The sequence below is a fragment of the Tetrao urogallus genome, assembly GCF_951394365.1.
Source record: "Tetrao urogallus genome assembly, chromosome: 8".
Taxonomy (NCBI): Eukaryota; Metazoa; Chordata; class Aves; order Galliformes; family Phasianidae; genus Tetrao; species Tetrao urogallus.
The window spans coordinates 15,291,326-15,307,474 of NC_136821.1; the positions used below are offsets into that span (position 1 = coordinate 15,291,326).

Sequence of the window (16,149 nt, forward strand, 5' to 3'; positions counted from 1 at the left end):
ACAACACGCACAGCCCTTCAGAGCATCTTTTAGAGATGACTAATGGCACAGTTATTCAATACTCAGGTAACTCTTTGCGATCGGCAATTTGGCTTTCCTTTTTTTCCCACCTCACAATAGAAATAATTTAGAAGTCCTCCATAAAAGGTTTTGATATTTTCACAGAAGTAACTGGAAGACTGGGAGTGTGGGAGTGCTGGGAATCCATAGAGCCATCCACCGTCAAGAACCATGACCTGAATCTGTAGGTCTTGCACAGTCATTAGCCAGGAGAACAACTGACCAATGAAAGATGGTATTAGCACCATTAGCACCTTGATATGACCAGAGAAATGTGGCCCTTGAAGGTGTGCTACGTGGGATTACAGGAATTGGGCGAGGGAGGGCAGCACCCTTTGTCAACTGCAGATGTGGCTCTCCCTTGTATCATCCTTATGTGTGGAGAGCAGGGTCTCAGAAGAACATACATAAACACTGCTTGAAGTTGCACTGTAAGTGAACAGTAAAGCAGTTTATTATCATAACTTTAACAAGATTCATATAATGTTTTCCTTCAAACAGATACTGCTCCAAAGCATCTTTGGAAGAGGCTGATGAGATTCAGTTTCTGAAATGACCGAGGTGAGAGATAACATTGTTTCTCTACAAGTGCACCAGAAGTATCTCTACTGAATATATTAACTTCAGGACGACAATATCCATATGCTACTGTATCTCAAGCCAAAGGTATTTCATAATGTAAACTAGCCATCATGGCAACACTGACACTCCAATCAAAAGTAACCTCATCTCAGCAAACTTGGAAATCCACCTGCTAAGAATCCACCCAATGAAGAAGTACATTCTATGGATGGAATAGGCATTAGGAAGAACTACTCCATAAGCCTTGGAGTAGGCTTCAGAGTTCCTAAATTCAAGGACAAGTTTTAACACTGGCTTACGAGCAGCTTTTTTGGTAAGAAAATAAAAGCCAAGAGGCCCAAACCTTCCCAAGGGAAGAAGCTGCATAGAAGTGTTCTCTGCTTGGGGGCACAGACATGACTGCTCCACGTGAGCAGTCTGAGATTTGTGGTATCGGAACATTTTTAGTTTGCAGCTTTCCCCAAAGAAGCCGATTTCCCATGGCTCTGTGCATTCTCACCACGTTCTACTACAAAGCATAAGAGGTCCAAGTGCAGCAGCCCCTGCACACTCCCCACCAGGGTGCAAGGACTCCTCCAGAAGCACATGCCCTGAGTCTCCTGAGAAGGGAGCACAGACCCCCTGCCACCAAGGAAGCCTGGGTCTGGTGCCTGTGACAGCAGGTGCGACTGGTGCTCAGCTCCTCACTGCTCGCTTTGTAAACCTTATGGAACAAATTCACAAGAAAGGAAAGAACAGCGGCTGCTGCTTCGCTGCTCTTCCAGCACCATGTAGGCATTCTGACCACCAGCTAAGACGTGGAGCTGGTCTTGAACAGCAACTGGCTCACAAAAACAAAAACACTGTAGGACACAGAATTTAACACAGAATACATAACTGCTTGGCTCTCCCCACTGATTAATTGTCATCTTTCTCAAAATCAGAAATGAGAATACTTTCTTCCAGAGCAGGAACGTCAGAATTAATCTGTGGAAAATAGGCGTTTCTGACCCACAGTATTCTGCTGAAGAATCTGTTGTTCTGTTTGTAGAGGCACCACAGAAAAATGGAAACAGCAGCCAGCATCACAAACGTTACGAGAACAGCCAGAGCAGCAAGTCCAGAGTAGGATGCTGAAAGGAAAAAGCAGAGACTGTTATTACACAAATGCAGTTATAACCACATATAATTTTAAGTACAAAAATTCAGATGTTCCACATAAAACACCATTACTCTTTATATGTCACGCATTTTAAACTTTTTTTCCACTATTAAATGAGATCTCATGAAGTATCACCTCAAAACATGTTATTGCTCCTTACAAAAAAAATAAAAAATTTAGAAAGTAAAAAAGAATAACTTACATTTTTCAGAGGGTTCTGCCGCATTAAGATCTGAAATAGAACCCAGAAACCCAGAACTGTCAGAAAATTATCCACAGTACTAACAAAATTTAGTATATACTCAGTGTACCACTGATACTCAGAAGACAATCCACTCAGAAACAAGCAAGAGCCAGCTGTTCTTTGTTGAACTTTACCCATGTTAATAGGATTACAATAGGCCAAGTAAAATATGACTTAGCCTACTGCCTGTATAAAATCACTTAAATTTAGTGGAATATATTAACAGGCATTGTGGCATAGACGAGCAGCAGCATTTATCCACTGCAGAAAGCACATATGTGTAAGCAGAAGTGGGCAGCGGTGGATGAACCAAGCTATTGGGTCCAGCAATGATTCTGGCACTTTGAGTGGACTCTCAGAACACTTCAGCTCCCTCACGTACATATCTTCTTACTGCTCACTACAGCTGCCTATACCAAGGGCTCTGCTCACATGCACAAGAGAAAGTTTGTCACAGCATGCAGTAACAAAAGAAATGTCCAGGCTCCTCAGAAGGCTAACCTCACTGGTTTGTTTTTCATGGGTATTTTCTCTAATAGGAAACAAAAAGACTATTTAAATGAAAACTAAGCGAGCAATAAAGAAAATATAAAACAACAGTTTTAAGAACATGATCAGTTCCTTCAATGGAAGCACATACCTGCATTCTTCTTACAAACAAATCCCTTTATTTCTCTGCATGGAGATATTTGCCATACACCATCCGCAGTCCTCAGGCTGATACAGAAATTCCCCTTAAGATGATCGAATTCAGGCTCCCTGATGCCCCAGTTAGAATAATTTAAGGGAGAGCCATCAGACCAGGAAACTGTTTCATCTAAGGGCAGAAGTAATAAATCATTGTAAAATGCCATTGTGTTTTGATAAACAACTTCTTCAGTTGAACTCACCTTCACATGCATGTTCACAATACTGTACAAAAGCAATGCCAGGCTACTACCCTGTTTGGCTACTATGTTCCTTTCTTTGTTGAATACTTTAAAAACATAATGCAGTTGACACAATCCATACAGCTTCTTCAACATGCCAGTAAAGGCACTCACATACATGCACATATACTGACTATTCAGAATCCTAGTACAATCACATCCTTTTAGTACATTGTAAGCAAATAGTAAACAGTGAGAACAAGAATCTCAAAAAGTAACAGTATTTTGTAAGATGGTTGTATCAGCATTAAAAAAAAGTAATCCTAGATTCTTACGTTCAGTTCTCTTCCACATAAAACTTACTGTCTGTAACATGCAGGACATTCAGCCAAACCATTTTCACAGAATAACCAAAACTGTGCAACTCCTCCAGAATGAAGGCATTTTCATCTTCATCTTTGATAGTTAGAAGATTAGATCCTACAGATTAAACACAGAACAGACTCCTTTTTCAAGCAATTCACACGATTAAAACGTAGCACTGCATTTCAAAATTTGGTATGGAGAACCTTGTTTGAATATGTTGAAAAGCCTGCTTATGCTTTGTAAGTTCTGAAGTTTGCAACTAATAATACAAAACTGTTCTTACTTGATTTTAAAACAAGTTTGAAAGGGGATAAATACATTTTATATCTTACACCAGAAAACAGCATTTTCATTAAAAAAGACCATTTATTGATATACATTGCCTTTGATTTCATAGTTGGCTTAATGAGCTCCAGTAGTGTTTTCCTGAACCAGAGGAAACACTTGCTGTGACTTCAGTCATTTCAGAAAATCTGTATGTTGTTTTTTTGTTTTTTTTCTAACTATATCACAATTACATTTTGTAGCTATAAAATAGTCACTTACCTTGATTTCTGCAGACTTCATATGCAGCATCAAAACTTGTGCCCTGCAGAACGGTGTTAAAGCTGTAGCAACTGTTTTTGAATTTGATCCAGGGAACATGTTTTTCTGAACATAAGCCTTTATACTCAATGAGTTTCTTCTCTGTCATAGAAGAAACAGCAAAGTTTTATTGGCACAACAACATACACATTAATATAACATTCCACGTGTTGTTTTGGAATAATGCTAATAAGCACTCTATTTAATTTACGTCTCTATTTTTCAAAGAGAAAATCTAGTGGCTGCATATACTTGTACTAGAACTGCAAAGCTGGTTTTAGTTCAGATGAAAAACCTTGCAGGCTTGCAACAGTGCTATAAAGATATTTATCTAACAGTGACATACAACAGGGAGAGAAGCATCATATGGGCACTCAGGGCTACCCAGCAACTCCCAGAGGCTGGGGATTTCCAGAGGCTGCAGAGCTTCTCTCCACAAAGCCACAAGGATAACTGAATGCCAAATATCAGGGCACAGAGGCAGAGTAGAGCTTCCCATCAGAATTCAGCACTCGACCTCTCCACTGTGCAATGCACTGTGCCAAAAGCCCCACTGATTAAGGTGACTGCCATCATGAAAGCAGGATGTTGACAAGGACTCTGCAGTCCTGGGCTGAGTAGAGCTGTATACCTGAGTTCTATGTTCAAAAAAACCAAACAAACAAACAAAAAAAAACACACTCAGGTAATGAAGAGCTTTGCAAGAAACGAAACATATCTCAAGATGCAGGAAAATATTCTCATCTTCAGAAAAAATGTTGCAGTCTTCCCCATGCAATCAATGAAGATGTGACTAACTTTTCACTTTGTTCCAAAATATTCTCTTTTCCTATTTCTCAGTTAACTGCAATAAACAGAATTTACTTCCCTTCACACTACTTTGTTAACAACCAGCATTTTTCGCAGACAGTATAGCATTCACTGAAGAGAGAGGTTCCTTGCACCTGTTTCTTTCCTACTATAGAAGTTCTTCCCATTTTCACATAGCCTAGACCTGGTGGCCAATACTTAATGGGGGAAAAAATAAAAAGGCTTCACAAATAGGAGATACAGAAAGGGGGAAAAAAAAAAATCACTTTTGAAGGAAGCATCATCATTGTTTAACCTCAAATGTTAGTTTTCCTTTCATATATTGCCACTATTACTATACACATTTGCAGCTGCACAGATGTAAAACAAAACCTAACTGACTTACTGGGCGGCACATGGCAGACTGCTCCTGGCAGATGTTGTTCACAGCTTGTACTCTTCCAGTGCCCTGAGGCATCCATATAAACACAGCTGCCCAAGGCCTGGGACTCATCATCTTCCCAGAAGGTAAACAAGGATCTAGTCCCATCTGACCACTCAAAATTACGCCCATTCTGCCAAAACAAATTTTAAATTATTTCTGTTTGGTGCCATACTTCCTTTCCACAGACATCTTAATCAGGATTCCTTTTACCTCTTCCTTAGTGCTGGGCAGTTTCAAAGATTCTCTCAACTTTTTTCTAGGAGAACAAAAACTACACCTAAACTGCTGTTTTGTATGGTAGCTGAATGTCTGGGTCATTGAGTGTAAGTGACTATTTGGGCCATAAAGCTGCTCAAAATGAAATTTAAATTCAATACTGACATTAAAAGAATTTTTTTTCTTAGTGTTTTTTGTTGTTGTTGTTGTTTTTGCGTTTTAGTATTTTCTATGGCTTTCATTTTTCAGTACTGCACCAAAGTAGCACTCATTAAATTTATGTATCATGCTGCAAAATATGGCAAGGAGGCTGATAAAAGCTCAAGTGGGTGTTTAATTTCTAAACATGAACTTCCTGTGACTTCTAATGAATGACAGAGCTCATACTTTGCTACTGTAAAAAGCCTAATTTAGAATAAAGGGTGCACAGACAGTAAACCCATTACGCACATCTGCGGTGAAAAGCCCGATCCAGTGGTTGTATCCCAGCCGATTCACAATGATTGTGAGGAAAGCCTGGTGGTACTGATCTGCAATGCTGACCAGCTCAGCTCCATTTGCCATGCAGGTTTTTAAAGCTGCAGACCATGTCAAATTCCCACGTATTAGGGTATATGTTCTGTTTGCATACTGTAAAGTATCTGGCACAGGATACATTTCAGATGCATTGACGATATGTCTGGATGTGTCTGTTGGAAACAAAGAGGGTTTTTAAAATTACTTTTTATTTTTTAAAACAAACAATTCAAAGATAGTTGAAAACCAGCTTCATCTATTCTACACAGTTTACTCCCATTTTTCCCCACAATTGTGCCTCATGATAAATATGTCAAACATGGTTGTGGTTTGCAAGAGCCGCATAAGCGCAGGCCAAAGCATGCTGGTTCATCTTGTTTACTCTGTTGAGCCTCTTGTGGAAAACAGCAGGAACTACTGCCTCCGTTGACAAAGACCTTAACTACAAGGCAGCAGACAAAGCTGCACCTCTTAAAACCACCACTGTGTCCATACAGTCCATTTTGATGTGTACTGCTGAGCATGTTGCCATGCCAGTACAGGAAAAATACATGAGAAGAAAAGCCAGCCTACACCTGATTGGCCAATTGGCTGTTCACAGAAATGCATCTTCCAAAGTCTTGTCTGATCTGAGACTGCAAATCCAACAACAGAATATTTTCAACAGAACTATCTCTGATTTTGCCTTTTGTGATTTCATGCTGTTTGCTTGCGAGGACAGACAATGTGAAATGTAATCTCTAGATCTGAGATATGCAACTGAAAGCTCAAAGTTAAGAATCAAATTTAACAGCAAAAGATTTTTTTGAGAAATTACTTCTACATCACAGCTATTGATTTATTAAACTGTGTAAAGCTTGTCTGCTGAAATAGCAAGTAAAATTGCCTATAAAGATCTTTTAGCTCCTGGTTTTATAGACACCTATAATAAGCTACTTCTAGATAAAAATAAACTGAACTCAACAAGAGAACAAATGAGAACAGAAGGAAACCAGACCAAATGCTTACCCTGCCTTTTTTGGCAGACAAACCCATAATTTTTCTCACAGTTTTCTAAGTACCATTTTCCCGTAAAATAAAAATTAGGGTTATTTGATACCAGTGTACAAAGTGGAACTTGTTCTTCGACGTAGACACTGTTATAACGCGGTCTCTGCAATCAACATGGAACCTTACATTAATTGTTAAAGATACCATGTAAAGCAAGGGCATAATTATCACATTAAATGTAGAATAATAGTTAGCTGAAAGGCACTGTTACAAGTTGTTAGGTAGAACAATGAATGTTCCCATAAATACCACTTAGAATAGTAGCCGCATAGAAAAAAATGTCACAAACGTGCAATGAAGAAACTAAAATGTTAACTAAAACACTGACAAATATACCAAGTCAAATATAGTATACTAAAATGTGAAATTCATAATATTACTTTGCTCAAATCTAGTATAGGATATGAACCATATAGCTTAAACTGTGATGCTTGAAGAGAATTTCAGAAGATGTGACTATAGCTATGTATTGCATAAATAATTGTCTGGATAGTGTCTTTCTGGCAACCACTAACTATACCCATAAGGTTGTGTCCACAGTTGTTTGAAGTTGCAAAAATTAAGAGAAGCTGCTATAATAAGTTAGGCCTTGTCTTTATGGCAAGCATGAATATTATGGATAAAACAATTTCTCAGTGTCCTTAAAGCCTCCAGAAATACTTACGTGCACTGCTTCAATTGGAGACCAGTTGGAATACCTTGGAGGATTTTCATTCATCCATTTTTCATAATCATCACCCTGGAAAGCTATCCAAACGCTAGTTTTGCGACCAAATAGATTCATTGTTATGAAAGCTGGAAAATGAAACAAGATTGAAGTTATCAAGCATATTTAATTGGTAGCCAGTTAGGGATAAAGCTGAAGTCTCTTCCAACACATTAAAGCACTGAAAAATGAATTGCCAACCAGTGGCTTTATCTACTTACAAGAACGTAAGAACGTGAAAAACATTTCATGATCATCCAGCTATAAATTCAGTAAAAATGATTAACTTCAGTTGGGTTAGTATCTAGCCCAGTAGAGAAGTCTTCAAGAAATTGCAACAGTAGCTTGAACAACTTGAGAATTGCTGATTTGTTTATAGCATTGCATCCCTGAGCGGAATTGCATGATTTTTTTTCCTAAATCTGTATCTATTATTAAACATTTCTTCAAGGATGAAATTTTATTTAAAAATATTTTTGGCATTCTACCTTGTTCCAGTTCATCTTCAAGGGAAGCGAGGGACCCATCGTACCTACTGCAGAATGTCTGTGCAGAGTACCAGCTCCTCAGGTGCTCTGGATCCTTTGGAATTTGTATCAAAAAACACTGTTTAAAAAAAAAAAAAAAAAAAAAAAAAAAAAAAAGAAAGAAAAAAATAGGAGGCTTGTTTTGTTTTTCCTTCCACTTAAAAGCTATACCAATTAATAAGAATGTTGGGTCCACAGCCTTAAGCAATGCCCCTTGGTTTAATTTTATCCTTGTAGTGACTGCATTTTAATGCTGGGATAAACCTGCTCACTTCAGGGAACGTTTCCATGAAGGAATGTATGTATTTAAGAGAAGTCTGGTGAAATAGTTGCCTTTCAACCTTCAATCACAAATAGACTTTGGTGTTATTAATCCAAGATAATTATACATTTGAAACCATATCTTTAGGCAGCAATTAGGGAACTGCTGAGTACACTAAATGGTTAGAGTTCTGTTTTTAGGCCAAGCAAGACTTAAAACTGTAGAAGTATCAAAGGAGAGAGACAACACAGAATAAGCATGTTGATGCATTTGCTATCCAAAAGTCTAGGTAGCTTTTGCATAAATGAGCATGCATTTCCTGGAACTAAAGTAAAACATTGACAGCTTAAGGCAACTTCTCTGTGCAAAGCTAATGAACTTCTCTATCACTTCTCTATCACATTCATGTTTATGAATATCACTATTCATAAAAATGAGTTCCCTGCTTTCAGAAAGGAAGAAAACCTTCAAATACCAAATATCAAGTCCAAATTTTCTGTAACAATGGAATTCATTTTGAATAATTAAGCAGCAGGAAAAAGTGTTTTACTTTAAATCCAAAGTGCAGCCAGCCCTTGGGACACATTCCTTGTGGGTTCTGGTCTTTCGGAACCTCTTTCTCTATTTTCCAAGCATTTTTACGTTTACAAATACAGGGAAGAGAAACAGTACAGTTTTCATCACCCCAGAGTCCTATATAAAAAGAAAAAAAAAATTAAAAAAAAAAAATCACATTTAAATATTTACCTGAGAACAGAAAAGGACTTTTTCTTATCTAGCTCAGTTATTGTGAAAAGTATCCTCTTTATTGGTTGAATAAGCCATGATTCTACAGCAAATATATTTGGACATAACACATTTCTGTGCATTTGATGGCCCACAAATCTCATATTTTTATTGACAGTTTGGTTTCATTAATCTAAAAACATTCCTCCACAATGAGTCACATAATACATTGCCTATCAACACATATTAAAAAAATTAGTTGAAAACAAAACGTACTGGAATTATACATTCCAGATAAAGTGGTTTGACCCTTTTTCATTGAAAATTGTTGGCAAGACCACCAGGTACTGACATCAAATGCTGTCCTGCTTAGAAGGAAAACACATAATTCAGCAGAACAGAAAGCACTCAAACTACTGATCAGATGCCCTCTGTTGGTGGGTGATGGGATAGGGGGAAGTATCATGCAAAACAGAGACTAACTAAAATATCTGTAAGCCTCAAGCTTTTGAAAGTTATGAACCAAAACCCCAAGGTGATGTGTGGGTTAACAACAATAGTTTTTAGCTTTTGATGCTGGCATTACAAGAATGCAGCTTTATATTTGTGAGGAGAGATTTTAAGAAGTTGCATATTTTTTCAAGAAACCTGACATGTTTACCTTATTATATGAATCACAGATCTTCAGAAAACAGAGACTGAGAAATGACCAAAAAAAAATAAAAAATAAAAAAAATCACAGATACTGGCAGCACTATATTGACAGATATTTTTAAATTGCAGTAGCAAAAGAGAAATCTTTGTGAGGGTGTAGAGGCTAGCACCATCAGATAACAAAACATGGTACCCAAAATCCCTCCGCATATTGGCTATGAGATTAAAAATAAGATAGAAAGCCAAGTATTTAAAGTTGTTCAATAATATAAAAACAGTTCTTGAACAGAGAAAAATTTGCTGCTCAGTCCATATGGCTCATTTGGTTACAAGAAAAGTGACTGTGAAAACCAGGAATAGAGTCTTAAGAAAGACTAAAGATTCAGTATCACTGGAATATTTATATTTTGACATTAAAATACTAAACTATTAATATACTTCTAAGTTCTACTGTCTTACTCTTTGAGCAAATTCATGATATCTTAATGTTCTTTTCTTAACCATAGAAGTAGTTAAGCAATCTATAACTGTGTAACAGGACTGTATACTTCTTCAAAGCAATTGAAAACATATAATCTCCTTTGGCCAATAACAACCAATTCACAACTCCTGCAACAAAAAGAAATATAAAATAAACCTGTTTGTGATGAAATGAAGCCACATCTTTTCCCCGGTTTATGCAAATATCGATCTCTGCCTTCATTCCAATTCTGGTATGTTATTAGTGATTCATCCTTCCAGCTGCACAGAAATGTTAAGAGTGTAGTTACACTTTTCCCTGTTGTGATCTAACAACACCGACCCTATTAAAAGGTGTTTTTAATCGGATACAGGGTAGAAAGTGCCCATTCTTCAACTTACTGTTACAATAAACATGTTGATAGTCACGTCTTTGGCTTAAATCTTTTGTACCCCTTTCAGAGAAACAAATGAAGGGTAACATATTCTGAGTAATATTTATATGAGAGCCAAAATTGTCTTTTGAATATCCAACTCAGTCATCAAACAGTTTTGGTCCATCAAACTGAATGGTACTTGTAAACAAGATGTGCCAAGTACAAACCAGAGCAGCTGAAGCTCTTACCGAAATTCATTGCTGATGTTTTCCGCGTGCAATCCAATCCACCAGTGAACATCACTATCCGACAGCTACAAAAAAATGTTTTGCCATATGTTTTGATAAGAGGGCAACAACAGTTAAACATTAACCAACTCCTAAAAATCAGGCCCTGCTCATAGTCAGATGAATAGTATCTCCTTTGGTTTCTGGTGTAAAAGACATGCTAAATCCTGCCTGTCTTAGTTTGTGACTACTCCCTCCTGACTTCAGCAAGCATGTGTGCAAAACACAATATAGCCTCCATTTTCCACTGGATTACTAATGCACATTCTGTAAAAATAGAATATCTGGCCTGGCAATGACTACAGTCTTAAGCCAGAACTAAGAAAAATAGACATTATTAAAATTATGAAGTACAAATATTTTCTTCTAGTATTGAAATGCTACTGGTTTTAATGTTTCCAGAACATTTTCTACGCAATTTATATTGATTCTTACAGCTCATGTAACAGAGATGCAATTCAGAGGGAATGTTATGATCATGAAAGTCCTAGACTTCCAGTCCTAAAAGGCTACGTATTATGGATAATTCACAGAAATATTGTCATTTAAACAGTCACTTATTGCTGCTGCAGTGACATGACACCGATTTAAACCATGAATGAACTTTGCTTTCAAGAGTAGTCTCTCAACAGCCACAATTTGGGGGTCTTTTGGAAAAATCAACAAAAGGAAAAAAAATTTCAAATGTACAGGACACCATAAATGCTACCCTACCATTTAAAGGTATTCTTTTTTCCTTCAGAAAGAGTGGAATTGTAGCATACGTTGAAGCAGCCATGCAGTCCTTACAGTCAGGATTTTATCAGCTAACAGTATACAAAGCAATACCAAATTTAGAATACATACAGTTCTGATGAAGAATAGCCTAAGAAATGTTGTCTGGTGTGGTATACACCAGCTGAATTTGGCTTTCTACTCATAGCACTCAGACTATGGATTACAATTCTTAAAGAAATAGTGAAAAATATGATTTTAAGTTCTACATGAAGAAATCTCTATGAAATTTTCCTGACGGCATATACAAATTCCATCCAGACTGCTGATGATTATCCTTAGATCTATTTCCACAGGAATCAGTTAGAAACATTTATGGACACACCTGGCTAAACTGGGGAAGGCAGCATCTCACACTCCGAGATGAAACTTAAAGGAAGTTAACTTAGTATAAAATGCAAATGGAGTAATCTTGGCTTTCTCATCATCAAACGCTACAATATCCACTACTTCAATTACAAAGCTGCTTTTGAAATATCTCCTGTTAGTAAATAAAGAAGTATTCTAATTTGTTACCTTCTTAATTTTATTTTCAATAAAAGCTTGCTCTTCCGCAGAAGTTATTGTTGCCATTTCACTACGAAGCCAGACACAAATGAACTCATAGGTGTCCCAGTCTGTAGGATTCACATGAAAAAGATACTCTGCTCCTTGATAGTATGACCATGGCAGTTCTAGAAGACAAGAGTCAAATCCACACAGGTGTAAAACCTCACTGCAGTTCACATTCCTTGCAACAAACTCGACCCACTTCCAGCTACTTGGCACAGGTGAATATCCCACAACTAGTAGCAGAACTATATTTGGGATATCAAATTATGACAACAAACGGAGAACTGAGTAAATTTCAGCTCTACATTATATCCCATGTTACTGTATTAACAGGTTTGCCTGGACTTTATAAATACAAAGGCAGTTTCAATGTAACTGAGGACATCAAATTCCTGAGCCTACTACTGACAACATTCTTTTACCTAACATAAGCAGTATTTCAGTGTTTCTATGGAAGAGTGGCAGATTTTGTTCACCAACAAGATTTGACAGCATTACATAATGTAAATGTTGCACCTTAAAATAGTTTAGCTATTTTATTTTTACCAATACATCGAATTACACCTCCCACTGATAATATCTCAAGATGCAGAAAAATAAAGTTTCCATACCAGCTATGTACCAATCTGGATTCTTTGGTTTAACACCTGCAAAAATAAAGATATTAGATCAAGAATTGAGAAGAGATATTGCTCTGAAATTGCTTTACTGACACAGTGAGAATTTAATCAAAATCTTGAAGAATGTAGCTATTTTCATCCAGAGGCAAAAGAAAGTTAAGCAAGGAATAAAATAAAAATGGCCATACTTAATAGATAACATTTTTAGCAACTTTTATAAATCAGAACATAGGTTAACTTCTAGCTTGTTGCTGATCATTGCTGTCCATGCTATGGCAACTTGTCTGCACAGATCAATCATGGTACCTGGCCAAAAAAAACCAACAGAAGCATGTAGCTTTGCCATGATTTCACACATAAGACCACTGGCAACCTTTTAGACATTTTTTCTTGTCTCTTCTGAATTAAAGATAGAGCAGTGTAAGTTAATTAAGGTTTCACCTTTTGGTATTTTGCATATCCATTCACGCTTTTCATTGCAGTGTGCTGGAAAAACTGTTCTATTTACTTTGAATACACCACAGTTTCTTGAGTCATCTTCAACATACTTGCTCTCCAGAAATGAAGCTACAACCTGAAAACAGCATACTGGTAATCTTTCACCAATAATTCAAGATTAAGCATTTCAAAATCCTATTACGGAGAAAAAGGAAGTGTATGAAGATGCATATATCATAAGAACATGAAACGTAATTTCCAGACCAGGAAAACAGTGAAACACCTAAATTATGGTAGTAAAACCCTAATAATGATAATCATGTTTTTGTAATGCCTTATTCGATTTCCCACCTTCTATTAGACTCCATCTTCGTAAAAAATAAAATAAAATTCATTGCAATGAAATCTAACAGTTTTTTTGGACATGATTAGCAGTGGTTGTCCAAACCTTTGTTTTGGTTCAGCACTTTGCATGACTGAACTTTGCACTCGCATTCTGCAATTACTTAAATAATGATGGCAGAGCTGACATTGTTCGTAAAGACTGAAAACCAATTACAGTTTAAAAACTGATCCTTTTGCATAATCCAAAATCCACATGCTTGTTCAGAGAAGTTTTAAAATGCAGTGTGACACATCTTGGACTAATCACAACATGCTTTGCAGGAAAGCACAAATTCAAAAAACTTCATAATCCTACCAAATTTCTTCTGCTGTTTTGCAACTCTTCTGCACAGGTGGCTCTAAAAATAATGTAACAATACTGTAACGATTATTTCATTTAACTGAAGAATCACAGAATGGCCAGGGGTGGAAGGGATCTCAAGGATCATGAATCTCCAACCCCCCTGCCACATGCAGGACCACCAACCTCCATACTTAATACTAGACCAGGCTGCCCAGGGCCCCATCCAACCTGGCCTTGAACACCTCCAGGGACAGGGCATCCACAACCTCTCCGGGCAGCCTGTTCCAGCACCTCACCACTCTCTCTGAAAAGAAATTCCCCCTGACATCCAACCTAAATCTCCCCTCCCTCAACTTAAAACCATTTCCCCTCATCCTGCAGTTATCAACCTTTTCAAGGAGTTGATTCCCCTCCCCTCTGTATGCTCCCTTTAGGTATTGAAATGCTGCAATAAGGTCACCCCGCAGCCTTCTTTTCTCCAGGCTGAACAAGTCCAGCTCCCTCAGCCTGTCTTCATAAGGGAGGTGCTCCAGTCCCTGATCATCTTTATGGCCCTCCTCTGGACCCTCTCCAACAGCTCCCTGTCTTTCTTGTACTGGGGGGTCCACACTTGGATGCAGTATTCCAGACGGGGCCTCACAAGAGCAGAGTAGAGGGGGACAATCACCTCCCTGTTCCTGCTGGCCATCCCTCTTTTGCTGGAGCCCAGGATACCATTTGCCTTCCAAGCTGCAAGGGCACACTGCTGGCTCATATTAACTTTTTCGTCTATCAAGACCCTCATGCCCTTCTCCATAGGGCTGCTCTCAAGTATGTGAATATGAAAAAAAAAAAACACCAAAAAACAAACACAAACCAGAGCTTTGCTAGCCATCATTTATCTGTTCACATGACTTATTTTTGGGAACTTATACACAGTATGCAGGTACTTACAGGTGTTTTGTCGGACCACTGCCACGTCCCTCCAGAAAATGGGTTTCTTTTATTAAATCCAATCCAGAACTGTCTTTCTTCTGTCCTGTGATAGAAGCAGAGAAATATTTTAAACAAACTTTCCTTCACTATTCCATAAATTACTTTTAAGTAGTGCAAAAACCCATATTCATTTTTTAACTCTATATCATACTGCAATGTATTTATTAACATTTTAGTTTCCTTGCAGTAAACCCTTTTTGTTACTAAAATGTTAAGTCATATTTTTAAGAGGAATTTTTTTAAAATAGGATTCAAATTGCAGAATCTCCAGTTCAACAAAGGAATGTTAACTCATAAGAACATCACTGACATTAAGAGTCATTTGATGCCTACTGCAAAGATCATCTTCAAAAAGAGTCACTTTAAAGTGTACTATTACACTTCTTTTCACCCACTTCTAAGTTTGTGTTAGTAGTAGTCCTCTTCAGACACTATTAAAGTACATTCCTTAGATCGTGGATTATTTTAACAAGGGTTACCTTAAGCACATTAATCCGTAAATGTTAGTAAAGCCTATTTACCTATCAAAAATTGTATATAATAAATTGTTTAAAAAAGTCTCTTCATAGACATGGGAAAAACTAGCAAGATGTGCTCCAAAATCTTGACATAATGCTTCTGCTTCACTCCATGTTCTTTTCATCAGAACCTTCTCTCTGTGAAATATCTGCAATAAAATAAACACTGCCGTAAGCGTGGTTGATTTCAGAGAGCAATTGTTTCAAAAGACCATAAAAACTAAATATCACAGCTCTTCCTACAATAAAGTTTATATTTCAAGCACAGTTCTGATTCAAGACTTAAGAATTTCATTCACTTTAAAATGCCATTAAAGGATGGTAACATTTTTTGTTTGCTAAGTAGAAAACAGTGCTTTAGCTAAATCTTTCAGAAACAGTATATTCCTAAAACATCATAGAACCTGAAAAATTTAAAACACATTCACCAATTACCTTGTAGCAATTGAGTAAATTGCCTTCTGACTCCCATCCAAAGTAGCAGGAACTCAAATGTCTTTGAAAAGTAAGTTCAGGTTCTTCATAAGAATTGACTTTTTGCTTGCACAGTGACATTGCTTTGAAGTTCTTACAGCTTTTTACCTCCCAGTAACCAACAGGGTCCTGCCCCCGCATTGCCACACATCCTCCAGAATGACCTAAAGCATGGAAGAAAGCAGCAAACAGCACTTGAATTTTGTGAATTTTTGGTGAAGTGACTGTTTCAGAGGCATCGAGAGCAAG

At 37.4% G+C, this 16,149-nt stretch overlaps 1 protein-coding gene across 2 annotated transcripts in view; it reads right to left on the bottom strand.

Annotated features, from left to right (window-relative positions):
* Positions 1 to 1,539: 1,539 nt before the first annotated feature.
* Positions 1,540 to 16,149, bottom strand: part of PLA2R1 (phospholipase A2 receptor 1) — a gene marked incomplete at both ends in the record, with an annotated part of 35,475 nt that continues 20,865 nt past the window's right edge. For both annotated transcript variants that reach the window (XM_079539200.1, XM_079539199.1), the window contains 19 exons: positions 1,540 to 1,754; positions 1,986 to 2,015; positions 2,668 to 2,844; positions 3,260 to 3,376; positions 3,809 to 3,949; positions 5,043 to 5,211; positions 5,748 to 5,986; positions 6,822 to 6,966; positions 7,528 to 7,658; positions 8,058 to 8,175; positions 8,909 to 9,051; positions 10,376 to 10,479; positions 10,823 to 10,887; positions 12,152 to 12,309; positions 12,799 to 12,834; positions 13,249 to 13,381; positions 14,867 to 14,951; positions 15,430 to 15,575; positions 15,862 to 16,064. In XM_079539200.1, the coding sequence (XP_079395326.1) occupies positions 1,540 to 1,754; positions 1,986 to 2,015; positions 2,668 to 2,844; positions 3,260 to 3,376; positions 3,809 to 3,949; positions 5,043 to 5,211; positions 5,748 to 5,986; positions 6,822 to 6,966; positions 7,528 to 7,658; positions 8,058 to 8,175; positions 8,909 to 9,051; positions 10,376 to 10,479; positions 10,823 to 10,887; positions 12,152 to 12,309; positions 12,799 to 12,834; positions 13,249 to 13,381; positions 14,867 to 14,951; positions 15,430 to 15,575; positions 15,862 to 16,064 (2,555 nt within the window). The remainder of the gene's footprint in view (positions 1,755 to 1,985; positions 2,016 to 2,667; positions 2,845 to 3,259; positions 3,377 to 3,808; positions 3,950 to 5,042; positions 5,212 to 5,747; positions 5,987 to 6,821; positions 6,967 to 7,527; positions 7,659 to 8,057; positions 8,176 to 8,908; positions 9,052 to 10,375; positions 10,480 to 10,822; positions 10,888 to 12,151; positions 12,310 to 12,798; positions 12,835 to 13,248; positions 13,382 to 14,866; positions 14,952 to 15,429; positions 15,576 to 15,861; positions 16,065 to 16,149) is intronic.